This window comes from Anguilla anguilla, chromosome 5 (assembly GCF_013347855.1).
Source record: "Anguilla anguilla isolate fAngAng1 chromosome 5, fAngAng1.pri, whole genome shotgun sequence".
NCBI classification, from domain to species: Eukaryota; Metazoa; Chordata; class Actinopteri; order Anguilliformes; family Anguillidae; genus Anguilla; species Anguilla anguilla.
In genome coordinates this window covers 44,578,551-44,597,979 of record NC_049205.1, presented here as the reverse complement: position 1 = coordinate 44,597,979, position 19,429 = coordinate 44,578,551, and the positions used below count along the sequence as shown (strand labels likewise).

The following is a 19,429-nucleotide window of genomic DNA, read 5'->3' as shown; positions in this document are numbered from 1 at the left end:
GTCACATATTGTTTCACATTCATATTTATATCAGCCACAGTCTACTTCTAAGTAACCTGCTCCTGAAAATGAATCACACATTCTACGGTATAAAAATGCAGACAGTGAGTGTATGTCATTTTTCCTTTTTAAATATTACACAAGATAAATAATAACCTAGAAGCAGACAGCTGACAGACATCATTCCAAAAAATTGAAAGTGTTTCAACAGGTACATACAGTATCTGCCTATTGGATTTGTTGAAATAGCTTTTTACTTTACTATGACAAGACAACAACACCCTCATGTAAATGAGATTAATTCAAAGCATGGTGTACATAGATTAGCGAAAAGGAAAAGTATAATTTTAAAACACAAAATAGGATGAAAATAGTAGATTACTTCTACTTCTTTAGCCTGAAACCAGGAATGTTGCTTTTGTGTAAAGTGTATGTACGCATGTATGTATGAACATACAGGGGGGTCCAAAAGTCTGAGGACACTACAAAATCATTGTTGCTTTAATTATTTATCACGGAGCAATGCAACTACGATACTCCAATTACACTTCTTATTTTCAAGAATACATTATTTGATTTAACCTTTATTTATACAGGGTATTTTAACTGACCACACATGGTCATTTACATGTCTTTGGATTATTGAGACCAAAGGGAGCCTATTAGAGTGGCATTCCCACCATAGTCACTGGACCTGAACCCAATCGAAAATCTGCGGGAACTGTTTAAGAGGCCAAACATCAAGTAGCATGAAGACATCATCAATTGGAAATGTTGAGAGAGTGCTGGGATGAAATGGAAGATGAGGTGCTGCATAAGCTGGTGGAATCAACGCCAAACACAATGAAGGCCATAATCAAAGTGACAGGCAGACACACTGAATACTAACAATTTGTTGACCTTCAATAAATATCTACACACTTTTTAATGTACAGCATTAAAAAATAGTGTATTCTTGAATAATTAGTATCCTAATTGTATTATCCCTTGATAAATGATGAAAGCAATCAATTCTTGGTGTCCTCAGGCTTTTGGTCCCCTCTGTATTCATGTATGTATTTTTGCATTTGGTAGACATCATAATTATCCACCCTTATCCAGAGTGACTGAAAGATCACAGAGTGTTACAAGATAAGTGTTTAGTGAGACGAGATACATAACCTTTAATCAAGTATAATCTATTTTACACCTCATTAGGTAACTATCTAGATAGCCACAGTAATATCTGGTGAGCAGTTACTGTGGCTATAGCCTGATGTATCTTTCCATATCAGGACAAAATTATGCAAAACATTACATTTGGCTAAATGAGTGTTCATCTTTCACTTCTGAAATCACTTCTGATATGATCACTCATAAAGCTCTCACAGACTTTGACATTATTTGATGCTAAAACACAGAACAATTTTTAGTTCAATGAACTCTTTGGAACCAAAAATACTATTTTTTCCATATTTTTGCTATCTATCCACCTTGCCATCACTTCTTTTTGCAAGTCTGAAAATATGATTCACTGTTGAAGCCAACACATTACTTTATGCAACAATATAGAGAACATACAGTATGACAGCTTATAATACCAAATGTACTGTTTACGATGGCAAATTAATGAACTAACAGAACTATTGAACTTAGAGGGGAAATGTTTTCATAGATTTGAGAGATTTTATTGTGTTTTCTGCAACCATGCCCTAAATTGATTTCATCATTTAAATAATCAATTACCACTTTAACACCCAACCATTCTATCATCAGGCTTCTACATGTAACTAATGTCAAGGTGCAGCTAAGCTTTTAGACTTTGATTCAGGGTGCTATTCTGTACTATCAGGAAGAGCACACCAGTCAATCTACTGCTGATCCTCACCATTTAATTGGTTACCATGGACATACTGTATTTGTGAACTGCACTGCCTTTGAAAGTAACGTGAGTGGAAAGTGAGACCATAAACAAGCAATAATGCCCCCTTGTGCCACTTAGTTCAGCATTTTCTTTTAACAAGATCTTTTTAACAACTGCATAATGCATTTCTTGCACTTTGTCTATATACCATATGACAGTCTATGTCAACAAAACCTCATGATTAATCCATCAGAAACATTGTGGCTAAATTTTTGGTGAAATTAGTTGCTAGAGTAATCTCCTGGCTAGCAGAAGATTAATTGATGTTTACTCACTTGTCAGTCAAAAATATCATGGTAGCAAGATAATTGTTCAAATACGGAGAGCAACTTGCTGCCTCAGTTTAGGCAACTTACTATCATCAGTTCAGCTTCCAAACAAAATTAGAGTGTTCACAGTATATTTGGACAGCAAAATTAATCATTTGAAGTAGACTACAGTATTTAATGGTGTCAAGAAAGTACAGACAACCAAAATAATCAGTGGGTTACAGTAAATAAACCAGAAGAAAACACGCCTAGTAAATGCTGTGCTATACCCAGAGGGCTTTCAATGTTTGAATATATATTTGAAACTCTGACATCAACACAAAAATTCAGTTGTGCCAAAAATCTGAATATGCAATGGGCACCTGTAGACATATTCTAGTACATCTATTAGACATTGAGGACAACTAGAAGGGATCATTGTTTCCCAGATGTGTTTGCCTCTGGTGGCTCCCCATACCCCTCCACATCATTAGTTATTGCATAGCGTGTTTTTTTCAAAGCACCTCTGCAGCTTGATGGCCTCAGCATAGCAAGAGTGTATACCGGACTCTGTGGTCCTACATTATTACACAGACTGACCAACACCAGGACATCACCTGTATCATTTTCAATCTACACTGGCTCGCTTTTTAAATTATATCATTTTAATAGTGACTGAAATGTTTCTGCCCTGTTGTTTCATTATTGCAGTATTCTTAATAATTTTGGGTTTGATAAGGCATCAGAAATGAATTAGGTCCAATGAATTAACTGTAAAATGGGGCCTGTATTTTCATTTACTTTCAGGTAAAACAGTTAATGTCTAATAACTTTAATGTCCTAGTTTGCAAAGGAAAGTGGTTTGGTATATACCATGAGTGGAAGCTTAGGTGATGTTTGCTAATGTGCTTCATCAATTGCTTTTCCAACCAAAATTATCTGTTAGAGTTTATTCATTAGATCTGCTTGTCCCAAGGATCATTATCACAGAGATAATGTGAAACATTAAACAATTTCAGACTATGCCCAAAATGGAACCTGTGCAAATTTTATACAATTGCATGCTTTGTACACCAGAGGACAGTGCTGCATTGTACTACATGTCTGGCACAAAATAGCGTAGTCTGACTTGATCCTACGGACAGTCCTGTTACGGAGACATATAAAGCATGCTACTGTAATTATTACTTTTACCATTCTGTTTCTGGACATATTACTTGCCTGCCCACAAATAAACATCACTGAAATCCTGTATAATTCTTCCTTAAATTATTTATACAGTTTTATACTATACATTTCACTTAAGGCCTACACTAATGTCAATATACAGGAATATAAATCATCAAAGCCTAACATAATTATTTTCACACCATGGACAACTACAAACAGTGAATTAGAAAAGCCAAAGTTAGGCAAAATCTCTTTTCTGTTGTAATAAAAACTAGCATCATGTCACGGAAACCAAGACTAAATTCCCGTCATTCAGTTAAGGTCTAATCAGTTCCCTGGAACAGATTGCTGTTCTTGGCATTACTAGTGCAAACTGTATTGCAGGGTGTATTATCAAGATAAGGCTAGATATTAATGACAAATTGCACTGAACAACTGGTAAAAGCGGAGAAAGTGGAGAATGACTTGAACTTTAGCACAGGGACAGAACCGTGCAAGGACATATTACTCAGCAATTGGGAAGTTACTCATTGACACTATAGAGACTACTGTAGCAAAGCATGTTGGCATTCTTAAGTATTTATTAAAACAGCCTCTTTCCTCCTGGTATGCACAGCATTTGTCCTTTCTTTCACCTCAACATTTCCGCTCCTCTGTGTCTCTGAGATTTCAGTACGTTTGTGATTCCCCTGTATATGATCCTGGGCTCAAAAATCAGAAAATGCTATTTTAATTTTAATATGTGACTGTCTCTGGAACAATGAGAATATATCTATAAAACCGACTACGAAAGGAAAACGACGCTGGGCTGCAACAGCGTTACTTCACACAGAGAGGTATTAACGCTCAGAATAACGCAATGGGATTTGTGTGATTGAGTCAGTGACCCCACAATCTGTCAAACAGAGATCAATTTACTCTAGATTATGAGCAAATAATAAACCTGTTCTCGCCATTGCACCATGTCTTTTATTTTAGAGACAACATGTTCTTGCATGCATGCTTTCATATACAGAACGCACACCACAGGCCAGAAACAGCATGTAGCCTATGTACTGGTCACTGTTGACACATTTTCCATTGCTTATTAATGAAAATTGAATTCAGCAAGCTTCATGTTTCCATATTACAAATCATTACTCATTTCAAATTTTTAATTTGCTCTTATGGAGCACATTGTTTCTAAATGTCTGACTGTTTCCCTTGCTCTCTTTCTGTAGCACCACCTGGTGGCCAAATACAGAGAAACATGCATAACTCCTCTGTTATGACTTCCTGAGCTCTTCAAACATCTCACTGGGCAAAGCCTTACAGCCTCCAGGCAGTATCCTCCAATTCATCAGGAATTAATCCAAAGTTTAGACAAAACTGTCAAAATGTCTTAGCATTTAACAATTTTGACATATACAGAATATACATAGTCAAATAAACCTTTTGTTCTGAGAGGTTTATTTAACAACAATTTATACATCTTTTCAGTGATTAATGGTTTAATGGCAGCTCACACCAAAATCAATACTGTTAAAAACTCCCAGTAAATTCAGCTAACAGAACATAAACTGTCTCAACTGTCACTAAAAACCGATGAGGCTTTCAACTTTCAACAGCCAAAGCTGTCTGTGCACACGTTATTGGTTCTGTATGATGATTTCCTCAATATTTATGGACATTGTTACAGTTTGACCATACTTAACTATTTTACAGTTTACATCACAGTTACACATGTATAACATGATAGTAACTGTATTAATTAAAGACATCCTGCCTTGTCCACATAGCGGTGGAACAGATCAAACAAGTCCTCAAAAATAATAAGGTCACGTGTTCAGTGAGTTTAGATGACTTATTTAGATTATTGTATCAATAAATTAATTAATTTGATCTGTAACTGAAACAGATCAACCAGTAGTGATGGATTAAACCACAGAATACATAAAAATCCACCACTTGTGAACCACAAACTTTTGAATCTAAAAAGCTCACAGAAAGATTCTAAAACCTGACTCTGGCTATAAAATCGGAAGGGAAATAGAAAATCAAATGATAGACCTGACAATTCTCTTTTGCAGTTGCATTTGTGATTCATGCCACACTTAAACCTCTGTCCTCTTGATCCTGTGCACCCGCCTTCCCTATCCCCTGACTCTCCACTTCTATGGAATCAGTTGCTCTTGATGTTTCCCCTAAAGCCCAAAACCTTAAGGGTCACTTTTTATTCCTGAGTTCCACAGCACTTCTCTCATCTCTAACTCCACAAATAAACTATAAAATAAAAAATAAAAGCAAAAAAGCAAAATCATAAATACATGTTAGTTACATGACATTTGTTTGAGTGTCAAGGCAAAAGCAGGCGCTTGTTTGTGTTCATATTCATTCTGGTATATTATCTTCCCACTCACCCCTTCCAACCCAAATCCAGCTTTTAAAACACTGCTTTTTAATGTAACATGAGAAAAAACCCAGAGAGTACACTTCGGAAAGAAATCATATGATTAAAAAGCCTTTACCGAAAAGGAAACTCCATTTTAGGAAGGATCGTTAAACAATATAGGGCCATTTTGCCCAGTCATAAGGCTAATGCCCACACACACTGGCAAACAGTTAGGGCTTGTTAGGGAAAGGTTCGTAGTGCAGTCAACTAAGTATACTGTACATTGAAACACTGTATTAAATGTTTTAGAAACACTGAATAACCTCTAGCTTTGAAAGAGGTATCCCTCAATCGTGAGGGTATTACGATTATAGTTGGCCTAGTCAGGGGTGCTGTCACTTCTCCAAAAAACTAAATCAACGCAATAACACCTGCAAGAAAACTGTCCTCAACTTGGCCATAGGTCAAATATAGCTGCAGCACAGATGGACTGGGAATATCTCAGTCATCTGTCAGTAGAGTATTACACCAAACAATAAATTCCATCTGCAGATTCCACATCGTCCGACAATTCATACAGTGTGTTGCCAACAATAAATGAAGCTGACTTCATGGCCATAGCTGCATGGACTACCCGGTGTGGTTGGAGATGGGACGCATGTACGAATTATTGCAACATCAAAAGTTGAAGCCATGTTCGTCAACAGAAAAAAATCCACAGCATCAACATACAAGTGGTTTAAAGACAATGTTCTTGACATTGTCACCAAATAGCCAGTCTCAACATGACTCCCGGATACTGGAGAGTGGCCCAAGGCAGCAGTTTGAAGAGCATCATGTCCCAGCTGGACATTATTAGTGGGGGACAGTGGCCATCCCTGCAGGACTGACCCTAGTGTAGATGAAATTAATAGGTTAAATGCCCTATTACTTGTGGCAGATGTCTCTGCCTTTTCCCTGCGACCACAAAGAATAGGCTACCAGAGTTTCTCACATGTATCGGTGGTGAGCTGCATTTGGGCTATGGGGAAGCATGGACCGTTCTCAATTCACCTCATAATCACTCCGCCTACACACTGATTTTACGCATTTAAAGCGAGTGCTGACCCAGCATGCACTGTGTTGCTTCATGTCGTTATGAGAGTCCTTAAAGCATAGCAGAGCTAACCACATTTAAAATGCAATTTGACTGCCATCTCATGCCTTTTAAAAAGAGTTATCATGATCATTGCAGTATTGTCCTATTTGCAAAAGTGTTGTCTGAAATTATACTAATTTTGTCAATTAAAGTGTTCTGAAAACACCAATCTAAATTGCGCTAATAATTATTTGTAAGGAGGTTCAAAGTCACTCACTGTGCCCAACTGTCAAGTGATTTTTTAAATGATGATGATTTATTTAGATAATAATACATTCTTCTGAAATTCAGGTCTGTAAAATCGACTGGAATTCTCGTCGGAGCAGACCAGAAGTGTGGCCAATATAAATGTTGCACCCTATCACTTCAACGCTAGCTTGTGAGTTACCCTTACTCTAAAGCCTCCAACACATCCTCCAACGAGAAGTGGCTTGGTACTCGGCTCCGTTCATTTCAATGGGAGGCGAGTTTCTGCGTCTGCAAGGTGAAACCTAACACAGGTCTGAAGTGGAATAGGCCCACTGGTCACAATACTGGAAACTGTGACATACATACATACAAACTGTGGCGGTACTAATACCTTTTGTGGCTAGCTATGTTACCGTCTACAAAACACGCACACACTTTAATAATACTTTAATTATACTTTGCTAGCCCTCGGTTGCTAGCTAACTCCACCAGCCTCAGCTGTACACAGTATTTTCTTTTGACACAAAATATCAGTTTAGAACATGATACGCTCAACATTTTCTCGGTTGGTCTATCAACAGGGCCAAGCATCTTGTACATCTACCTGTAATGTTCTTTAGGGGAGACATTAGGCATTTTATATTGTGTTTAGTATTTGTGAAATAAATTAATTGTAATCATCAACGTGTTTCAATTTTTAAGTTCAGGGTTTAATGTTAAATGGGTTCAGATAATTCGCTTGCTTTATTGACATAGCATCGTCTTCTGGATGCTCCAAGCGATTAATGGAAAAGAAACAGCCACCTGGTCACAGGCATTTATAATAAGCACACACCAGATTGGTCTGTAGGCTACTTGCTTCCCAGGGCGTTAAGAAAAAACAAAAGCAACTTTCCTCACTGACTTGGACGTTGCCACAACTCACTTCACGGTAAATTACGAAGTTGTCTTTTTTCATAAAAGCCAAATGCGTCATAATCTGAGGATGGCTGATCTCACATTACTATTGGAAATGTGTTCCCCTGATTAACATTGTTTGTGCAGAAAAAACCTCCGTACACGCATTGCTGGGCATTTTTCATTTACTATTACAATTATTCTACCCCTGTTATAAATACCGTTAGTATATGTAATTACATGCAATATTGTTTAAAACTTACCATCGAGTAAAGTCTTCCTTACATTATAAAGAGTATAAGAAATCGTAGTGATATTCATGTCTTGCACAGGCAAAGGTAGCCTAAAGCAGTCGTAAGGAAAAGGAAAAAAGCAAGGTCCTTCCAACAGCAGCGTTGAATTTTTTATTTTTTACAAATGAAGACTCTGGTCCCTTTGTTCCATTAAACGTTCTAGGCCTACTTGTAGTAACCTGACGGCATAACATGCGCTCATGAATATATATATTTATCTCTATATTTATACTTAGAAATGTCTTCACATTAATTATCTTTTTAATACCTTGATTTCTACACTATTACAATATTTATAACTGATAAATGTACTGGATAAGTTTTTTAAAAAAGTTCAGTAGTGAAATTTGTCTTACTAGTGATGTTAACCACTCGAAGGAAGCGCTTTTGTAAGTGGCATTCCGCTCAGAGGAAGAAATTCCTGCAATTTTTTGAAACTGGAAAAGCATGAATTTCTTCTTCTGAGCAAAATGTCACCAAAGCTCTTCCTCAGAGTGGTTAACATCACCTGGTGGTTAACAGAGAACTCTGGCAGTCATCAGAAAGGAAGTGTTTTTCAGGTTTCCTCAGTTTAACAATAGTCTTCAACCCCGCCCACTTACCCTGAGTACCCAAATTGGGCTTTCTAGCTAGCTGGATAACTAGAGGTAACGTTAACAAGTTGGATAACTAGAGGTAATGTTACTTACAGGTCCAACAGAAAACACGCTGCATCACTTTTCATCCCTTTTTTGAATTTCGGCTGTCACCATAGAGGAAAAGCGATTCCAAGGTTGACTGTGTTTTTTTTAACAAGCCCTGTTGGCTTGTCGTTTTGCTTCACTGTACTCTTGCTTCTTCACCTACACAATTGCAGTAGCTAGCTACGAATGAAACTAGATCGCACCCTACAGGGTCGGTAGTCACACCCTCTCCTCCCCACACAGAAAAGAGGGTCACACCCAGAAATGCCCAGAACACATTTTAGAAGAAGAAATACAGGAACACTGAGAAACACAATAACATCATGATAACATGTGAAAGACCTACACAAAAGGGTTAAGAATGATACTTCTCGGCCATTAGAACATTTATAAAAGCACTGCTGTCATTTCTACTCTCCTTGATTCTGGCAAAGAGGTTATGTAATGACATCCATCCATCTGTCTGTCTGTGACTGACATATCTGGAAAATTGTTGTGCATATCCGTGGTCCCATGAGGAAGAAGCCTATTGGTTTCGGTGAACGAATGACTTCTAATGTAACGCCACCATCAGGCCAAACATATCTTGAAACGCAATGACCGGATTGGCATGGAATTTGTAGCGCACATTCATGCTCCCAAGAAGATCGTAGTGATTTTTTTGACCCTATTTCTTTTCCTCCAGTACCACCATCAGCCAAAAATATCTTGAAAAGTAATTACTGGATTGCCATGGAATTTGCTGTGTACATTTATGCTCCCATGAGGAAGAAACCTATTGATTTTGGTGACCCAATGGCCTTTCCTCTAGTACCACCATCAGGTCAAACATATCTCAAAAGGTAATGGCTGGATTGCCATAAAATTGGCTGTCCAACAGCATTAAGGTTTAGGTCAAATATTCCACTGTTAAGAGCAATGTTATGCAGAGACAGAGTGTAAATATAATAAAATAAATGAATGAGTAAGAATGTTAATATCCAGTTCCCAAAAAAGCCAAGCCAGTCATTGTCGAACCAGCTCATCCAAGATGGCTGATACTGCTTTCTGATTTTTAAATTAGTATAGAATTCTACTATTATGGTATTGGGTGGAATAAATAAGCAATTCCCCCAAGCGCCCTCATCTTCTTCCATAATATATTTAAATTAACGTTTGAATAACCATAATGATAGTTGCTGTGCAGCTAGGTGACAATTTATTTTTCTTATAATCAGTGACGTTCCCCTGTAGATTTTCACTGTCATAGAAGTCTTTCAATTTGCTACAGCTCCATTAGCTTGCAGCGGAAGCCTGAGGAGAACAAGAGTTACGCTACAACTGTGACTGCTCTCTGGCCCCCTTGAACTCTGAAGCATCATGACTTCCTTGTCTGTGATTCTTTCCATCTTCTGCTGTCATTTTCCGGAGTCTCCTCTAAGATTGTGTTTCACCTCGCTTAGTTGCCAATCCTCAAAATGACCTTGGCTGTCAGTAAATATGACTAACGGATCCTGATCATCTGCGAAATGAAGTCAACCCACGGATTCACTTATGAGTGCATTGCACGCACGGCTGTGATGACTCATTCATTCACTGAGCAATTCATTCATTCACTTGGTAGAGCTCTCATCTAGAGTATCCTTTAAGGCCCTCATAGAAATTAAATGACTTTCCAAAACAATAATTACATTAGAACATAGAATGAGCATGCACTGTTATAGGGACGTGCATCAAAAACAAAACAAGGGAGTGTGTGATAGCTTGCAATCAACGGACGCATATGTACTTACTGTATGGAGTCAGATGGTTTTTATGTTAAATGCGATGTTGAGGGGTATGTTTTCACTCAGCCATGTGTAGGTCAAATGGGCTGATATTTCGTATGTCCTGTGTCCCATGAAAATTTCTTTTCTCATATTTGAGGACTAAAATTGATGAAAAAATGAAATACACTTGACGCTATTAAGTTTATTTTTCATACATGTTAAAAATGCTTGGCTGGAAGATTGGCAGGGTGTTGTGTGCTATTATGTAGATTGTAAATGTTTGGCTGAAAATTGGTAGGGTGTTATGTTGGATTTTGTTATTCATAACTAGGCATCCACATCTTTTACAGAGAGTTCAATTTAGCTTGATTTAGCATTGCACATTGCACATTTATTTTTATGGCTGCTTGTCTAGATAACCAGGCATCTATACGTGGATTTAATTGGCAATGGCTTGTAGCACTAGGCCTACATTTGAAGACATTTGATGACATGGTCAAATTTGTAATCAAATCCTCTACCCTCCCAAAATCAAGGAACACAAGAATTGACCTATCTGATACTTATTGGCCCCTGATATCTTAATGTGGATATAAAAATAATATGCAAAGTACTAAATGCATAGCTTACAGCTTAACAAAACATTTACCTGTTTATAGTATTCCTTCATGCAGAGACTGAGGCTGATAGTCTTCTGTGACATTCCGGCTGTTATTATCAGCCAATCAATCCCATTTTACTGCCTACTATCCCATACTGCATTTTACAGTCAAAATGAGCGGGACCATTGGAAGCTACCATTAATATTTAATTTAATGGATACTTCCATAATCCCTTTCGCCCTTACATTACCTCCTGTTTATTACTGTTTAAAATTAAACTTTTCCTCACACACACACCTTGTCTTTTATCTCTTCTCTTTTCTTTCTCTTTCCCTTATAGCATAGCATTACATTCCTTATTGTGCATTTTAAGCCTGCTCATTTGATTATTTTTGTATCAGCAGCCTGTATTGTAACTTTTTGTAATAAAATGTCATCTCCAGAAAAAACATGAACAGAGAACAGATCATTGTTAGGCTGTATAGGCATGTTAGTGTAATGCAATAATATTGTCTGTCAGGATCATTGTTAGGCATGCTACCATGTAAACATTGTACTATAGTGTAATGTTTTAAAAAAATAATTTGGCATTATGTATATTCTAAGATATGTTTACATGTCTTCAGGTTTTTAAAAAATAGTTGTTTTTTTTCTTTGGGAGTTCTTTTCCCCACTGTAATGAGTGACACGTGGGGTACATTCCTGTATAACGAGGGCATGGATTTACCAGATTGCATATGTTTTGTCATGAATTAATTGAGATTTATAATGTTAAATGAACAATAAAACATAAACTCTATAACAAATCATGACTATGTACTGTAAGGTATTCATCATGCAGCTAGCATGGCTAAGTAACTGTTTATATTTAGGAAATAGTGGGAAAAAACTTTTTATGATGTTAAGAGAAAATATAGGAAATTGATGTCTCAGTCAAGTTCCTGCATGGTAACAAGAACATTCTAAGACATATAGACCATCTGCTGCAGTAAAGAGCAGGTACTTATCACCTTCCTCATCTGAGAATGAATCTGAATATACATTTAATTAATTTTGTGCACACTGGCCTTTCACAGTAATGATCAATGGAATAATAGATTAATTTTCAAACAGTATACACACGCACACACACACACACACACACAGACTACCCAATGAGTTCACAGTATTGTTAAACATAAATAAATAAAAATACAAAGAAATTTTGCTTGCAGTTTTTATTAACCGTAAAAGTGACACATTGTGTACCTTACAGGATATTACTCAACTCAAATAGAAGAGCCATCCATTCTAAATTGACTGGAGGAATAAGGAATAATTATGAGTCAGCTGGCACACTGCGCCTCAGAAGAGGTGCGTTTGTTCGTCTGTGTGCAGTTGCTGACAATAATATATTATCACAATATTTAATCTTAAAAGCCATAGTTTTGTCAGGAAATTAGAGTACAGTATGAAAAGAACATTTTGGAATACTGATAAAGGAAATCCATTTGCACATCCGCACACTGTTTATTTACGTTGATGCATGTTTGCACAGAGATGACACATTTTGATTTATGCTGAACAATATTAACAGAAAACAGAGTGAAAACTAATACTTACTGTCACAATTGTTTGAGGAGAAACACTGACTTGTGCCATTAGCTTCATGATCTCAGCAGGAACAAGACTGCCCTGTCTTTCAGGTGTCATAAACATGTAAAAATTACACAGGCCCAACATAAAAAAATATTGTCAAAAATACTTGACAATAAATAGTTAAGATGCAAGAGATACTGAAATGTGACATTTAGTATGAAGTACAAAATAGGATTTTTTTTACAGAGGTATTTTTGGATTTGTGTATTGAATGTGTATTCCATTTATAGATTAGTTGAACAATGGATTAACTGTTTTATTGATTGAATGGGTGGTTAATAGTGATTGAATGGGTGGTTAATAGTAGTAGTTGTAGTAGTCTTATTGACTGAAGAGACAAAACCACAGTTTCTCTCAATTATTCAAGAATGACTTCAGTGGACAGACTGGAACCATGAAGAGAGAGGGGCTGTAAAAGGTAAATTTTAATTCAAACAGATGCGTAACTTTGGGCAGCACAAATTAAAAATATTTTTGTTGCTTTGAGTCTTCAAAAGACATGAGGGTATCCAGCACAATAGACCTTTCTGGCATTCTTCGTAATGCCTCTTCTACTGTCTTCCAGGACTTTTCATCACCGGCTTTTCTCCAGGGCACACCTTCAAAGCTAAGACGGATGAAAGAGCTTAAAGGAACAGAGGGACTGCCGTGTGACATGAGGACAAAGTCAGTGTATCTGCCCTCAGGGGTCAACAACTTGGACACACAGCTGCAGCCAGCTAGAGAGGCCATCCAGCTGCATATGACAGCTTTGCCGATCCTGAAAAACGGCAGCTTTAGCCTCCCTGTGTCTGCACATGGGTTGTACAATTGAGTGTGCCTTAACTTACATTCATCTTTCATTAATGATATGTAGTATATTATCATGGTTTGAAATTTGTGAGTAAATAAGAAAATAACATAATGCAATGATGTATAAAATGTATATGTCGTACAATACATTACTGAAGGTATAAATATAAATATTTGCTGTATAAATGTGTATAGTTCCAACTCACTGAGAAACACCAATCATACAGTACAAAACACTTTTTCTTTCAAGGCCCACTCAAAAGTGGAGCACCAATAATTTAAGTACTTATACCTATCTGATGTGTTTTATTTAAGGTAATTAGATGGATATAGCTGTGAATTATAAGAACTGAAATGAGTGAAACGGAATGAAGAAATAGACTGCCACTGACACAGGCTTTGAATACCCTAAAATTTCATCAGTGAATTAATTTAGTCTCAGAGAGGTGTCTGCCATCTATTGCCTGAGCTCTGCTTTCATAAAAAAAAAGTCATTTTTCATTTTGTGACATGATATAAACCGCTGTAGGCATTACTCTTCCTCCACATATTTCTGGAAAAAACTGATCATCTCCAATAACTTTTAATGCCATTTATGTAAGATGGCATAAATGTAATGGAGCATGCCAAATGATCTTTAATGAACTCACTGGATGCATATGGCGTATAAGAACAGGGCAAGTGGCCAAATGATGCATGGATTAAGGTCCTGGCCTTATGACTTGTCTGGAAGGTGAAGGCTTGAATGACTTGTGGAACATCATTTTCATACCTATAACTAAGCAACTTAATGGGAAATTGTCGGTTAATGGTCAGCTGTGTAAGTTCTCCCAAGGTGTGGCCAGTCGATGTTCCTGGTTGGCTACAGTATGAAATGTGTCATTCTGAGATGGCTAGTATATTAATGCACACAGCCCAACAATGCACAGTTACGAACCCGTTAATTATCTGTGCTGGTGTTTGATCTGTCCATTCCCTTAGAAATAAAAATATTGTTCAGATGAGGAGATGACATTCATAGAAAACTTTGTGCTGCAGAACCACATTAGTCAGTTGCATAGAATAATAACCTTGGCTTCAATCACGTCAAACTCATCACTCATGTTTCATAATACAAAGGGAAATATTTGAATTTTTGTTTAAGCTTGAACAAAAGGTGTTATGGAATCATATGCACTTACATACACTGCTGTGCCTGACATACAGTATTAGTGGTGGCACCAGTGTCCATGTGTTGTCTGCCTTAATTGCAGGTGATTTTGATATAGATTCTAATCGTGTATTTAAATTCCCGTGAGATTTGGTGCATTGAGGGAAAAACATGCTCATTTTATATTGTAAAAATCCTGGTATTCTGTGCATTCTTTGGAAACAGAAAAGACCTGTTTTGGATTCCATTTTTTGGTCTTAAGCCATCTCCTAGCTATTTCAATGGTCTGCTGCTCTTAGGTGCTTTTTTTGTTTGTTTTTTGGAAGAGTAGGATGTTGGCTTTTGCTGGGTTATTGTGTAACAGAAGTATTTGGACAACATGTGTGTTAACCTGAAGTACATGCAGCACTGCTAAGAAGAAGCATGTGATGCTCCCTTTTAGAGGCAAAGCAGGCCCAGACGCTGTAGTCACACTTTAACTTAACAATGACTGTGGCTTTACATGGATAGCTCATCCTTGAGGGCCTGGCTGTATACCTCAGCCAAAAGACTAATTCAGGCAGCAAAGCACCTTCAGACAGTGACCCCTCCCTCCTAGTGCTTCCTATGTGTACCATCTTACATTTGCCTGCCTTGTAGGAAAAACTTGAAATGTAAGAAAATGTAACATAACTCATGAGGAAGCAGGCCTTAACTTAAGAGGAACCAAGGAGGTGATGCTTCCAGTAAATCTTTAAACAGTAAGTGTACATGTAGTTCTGCATACTCGGAACTCAAATTTCAGGCATATGGTGGTATAGCTGCAGTGTTTCAGCTATAGGACATATATATTGTTAGGTCTTGATGTTGTCAATAAAGTTTTCTGAAGGCAGGATTTCCGGTGTTGAAACACCGGAAAAGCTGCATTCAGTTTGATTTCTTTTAGGCTTCTCGTTGAACATTTTTGCATTTTAGTGCTTTTTATTTTTCGGTGCAGAATTGTAAAGAAATCAAAATGCTATCTTTAGACTTCCTCGATGACGTTCGCCGGATGAATAAGCGCCAGGTGCGTTTAGCTTTTGGTAACGTTTAGCTAGCTATGTATGTAGTCTACTAGCAAGTGGAATATTCTTAAAACTACTGTACGAGCAATTAGGACTTTTAAATAATATAGCTAACACGTTAGGTGGATAGCTAATCATGTTACAACTAACTGTCCCTTTTTAATCGCTGAGTGAGTTACAAATGCATCTGAAAATCACTTGTACCTAGTTAGCTGATCAATGTTCATCACAACCGCTAGTCTAGCTACATTCATGACTGCAGGCTAGATAATTGCATAGCCAATATACAGCACAAAATAAACAATCGCTAGTTTGAAATGTACCTTTAGCGTTACATTAGGCAGCTTTCTTAGCGAGACTATTATGGAAGCTAATGCTAGCTAGCTTCACTATAGGTTTACTAACTGAGTTCGCTACAGACATTTCCCATTCATTCATATTATTATCTGTATTGCTTTTCAGCTCTACTACCAAGTATTGAACTTTGGCATGATAGTGTCATCGGCCTTGATGATTTGGAAAGGTTTAATGGTTGTGACCGGAAGTGAGAGTCCAATTGTTGTCGTTCTGAGGTGAGACGCTGATTTATTCGTGAACCTACAGATCACGTAGGCTAGTCATTAAGCGAATGGTAACATTTCATGAACTGCAATATGGGCAGAGCTGTCGTGTATTAAACGGATTTTCACAAATTATAATGTTTTTATAGGTTTTTTTATTCTTTCATTTGATGATGGACAGAATACAGTAACTCCAGCAGCGGTGGATTCATGAAGCATGCTTTCCGATCACTACCTGTAGCTGTGCTTTCTGATATTGATGCCCCATCTTCTATTGTTTGCAGTGGGAGCATGGAGCCAGCTTTCCACCGAGGAGACCTTCTTTTCCTGACCAATAGAGTGGAAGATCCCATCAGAGTTGGAGAGATTGTGGTCTTCAGGATAGAGGGAAGAGAAATCCCGATTGTGCACAGAGTCCTTAAAGTTCATGAGAAGTAAGACTCAGGTTCTCTCTCCTGACTTTGTAGGTAGACATGTTGGTGAAGCAGCTCCACTATTGCATAAGTTTATGAGTAAACTTGTATATGGCTTATTACCTTTAAAGTGTAATTAGTATAATTTCTGTCGTTTATTGAGATTAATCAATCACCCATATAAAGGAGCAGAACTACCCAGTGACAAGTGCCTTCCACCACTAAGTGCTATTAGCTTTAGTAGCCTATATTGTATTGTAATATCCTTGCTGAACTGAGTTGTTCAACATATTTTCATTTTTAGCACATTTTAACATTAATTACAATATTTATTTGGCCACCTTAGTTTACCATAATGATTCAAAATAATATTCTTATTTATAATTCCTCAACAAGAATGGTGGGATGGATCACTCACTCAAAGAATGGTTGAACAATCTGAGTAAGCCCAAGTGTTTTAGTAGTTATGAAACATTGATATTTAATATAAGCTTTTTTCAGTGGTTGTAGGTGTGTACAATATAGGCTCAAAATCAATAACTGATATTTGGCTCGCCATTTTGTATCCAAATTCACGGAATAAGTAGAGCATTAAGTTATGAAGGAAATTAACTATTTTATTCAAACTTGCTTACTTTATTATCAGAGAGCATGAGTTTAGAGAATTACTGAATTTCAGTTTGTTTTTTGCCTAACTTTCAGCCAACAGGGTGCCACCTTTTTCAACTTTTTGAATTTTTAAAAAATATCAGAATCAGATGATTTGCTTCTCTGGCACAAATATTTTTGTATTTTGTTTCATGTTGTCAGCCCATCATACTGGCCATAATCTTGGCTTATTGGATGCTACCAGTAAGTTTGTTTTAAGCTGTTTATCAGCCAATAGCAACATGACCCCCGTACTTCTTGTGCATCCCTAGTGCTTCGTCACTGTTGTTTAAAAGTTGATAACTCATTAAGATGAAAACTTCTTATTTGCAGAGAAAATGGAGACATTAAGTTCTTAACCAAAGGTGATAATAATGCAGTGGATGACCGGGGGCTGTACAAGCAGGGACAACATTGGCTGGAGAAGAAGGATGTAGTGGGCAGGGCCAGAGGGTAAGCCACACGCCTGCACCAGCACTTCTTGTCTGTTCATTGTCTGTTACAACATTCACCACGTTATACATTGGGGGTGGGGGTAAGGGGGGTGTAGTAATCTTGGCCTTATCGTGAGTTGAGTGAAATAGATTTTAAACATTGAAATCCATGTTGGTATATTCAAAATGCTGTATTGGTAGGTACTGTATCACGGAAAACAAACTTTAATCCTCTCTTCTAGGTTTGTGCCGTACATTGGAATTGTGACCATCCTTATGAATGATTACCCAAAATTTAAGGTGAGCTTTCCCCACTCTGTCCATGGGAATGACATTTTTTTTGTGAAGCTGCAAGTTTAAGGTATAATATTTATTTTTGTCTTTCTTTTCCCCTCTCTTTTTCTTTATTATTCAGTATGCTGTTCTGTTCATGTTGGGTCTCTTTGTGTTGGTCCATCGAGAATGACGGCTCTCCTGCCACCGGATTTATTGCTGATGCTTTGCTGTTTCATCGACTCCATTACCCGCCAATCCTGCTCTGCTGTCTATGGATGGGGAGGGAATCATTTACAAAGCTCCATTTTCTTTCTGTGCTTATTTCCAGGCAGTGATGTGTGTCATGAAAGCCCAGCTGACAAATGTATTTCTCATGAGGAGATAGGACTTCTGATACAATAAATAATGCATTCTTTAATCACGAATCTACTGCTTATGTAGACATTGTCAATCTCGCTTTTTTGCTTTATTATTATTTTTTTAACTGTGGATAGGCAGCCAGGCAGTCAGGTAATGCCTTTTCATGCCTTAAAATGTGATGTTTGTGTGTGCAAAAAAATGTGTACTTCAGAAGTCAAAGCTGCTGGAAGAATGTTCCAGACAGCACAGGTGTTTACAGTCTGCTGCCTACATCCACCTGGGAAGGGTTTGTTTATTGTGCTGTGAATTGTGGTAAATTCTCACATGTTCTGTGTTGCTTGGAAACTCCATTTTCTTAAGGGGGGGTATTTCTTTTTACACAAAAAAGAGATGGCTTGTGCAAAAGGATATTAAATGTATTTAGCAGCCTTACTGTTTTTTAAGAACACAATTTTATTGGAATAATATTACATGTCACTTGAGGTAAATTATTATTACTCATAAACAGAGAATTGACCACAGTTGTGTTTTTTTAAATTATGTTAAAATTGTATTGTGAAGGTCACCCTATTCAAGAGTGGCATTAATAAACATGTGGAAAGCGTCTGGATCACTTGTCCGAATTGAAAACACAGCAAAAAAAAAAAATCTTCAGTCCTGTTTGACCCATGTAGGCAGATGTATGCAGTGTTGGCCCTGCTGAAGTAGACACTTTGGCTTGACCTTTGATCTTATGCATGGTCTGTGTCACATCCTCACACAATGGGTTTGTTGCAATCGCTTATTTTCACTCCTTGCATCTCTTTGTTGCATCCTTTCCTTGCTTCTTCGCTCCACCCAACAAAGGACACAAGGAAAATATACAAGAATGTG

At 37.3% G+C, this 19,429-nt stretch overlaps 1 protein-coding gene across 1 annotated transcript; it reads left to right on the top strand.

Annotated features, from left to right (window-relative positions):
* Positions 1-15,685: 15,685 nt before the first annotated feature.
* On the top strand, positions 15,686-19,166 carry LOC118226822 (signal peptidase complex catalytic subunit SEC11A). The gene is made up of 6 exons (XM_035416747.1): positions 15,686-15,867; positions 16,328-16,437; positions 16,710-16,859; positions 17,820-17,939; positions 18,163-18,220; positions 18,336-19,166. The coding sequence occupies exons 1-6, from the start codon at positions 15,817-15,819 to the stop codon at positions 18,384-18,386; spliced, it is 540 nt and encodes a 179-aa protein (XP_035272638.1). The 5' UTR covers positions 15,686-15,816; the 3' UTR covers positions 18,387-19,166.
* The last annotated feature ends 263 nt before the right edge of the window (positions 19,167-19,429 follow it).

Bases quoted from the DNA above. Each gene is read 5' to 3' on its own strand.
- LOC118226822 (XM_035416747.1), top strand. From the start codon at position 15,817: ATGCTATCTTTAGACTTCCTCGATGACGTTCGCCGGATGAATAAGCGC. The intron at 16,860-17,819 runs GTAAGACTCAGG...TCTTATTTGCAG, and splicing joins GTCCTTAAAGTTCATGAGAA to AGAAAATGGAGACATTAAGT. The intron at 18,221-18,335 runs GTGAGCTTTCCC...TTTATTATTCAG, and splicing joins ATGATTACCCAAAATTTAAG to TATGCTGTTCTGTTCATGTT.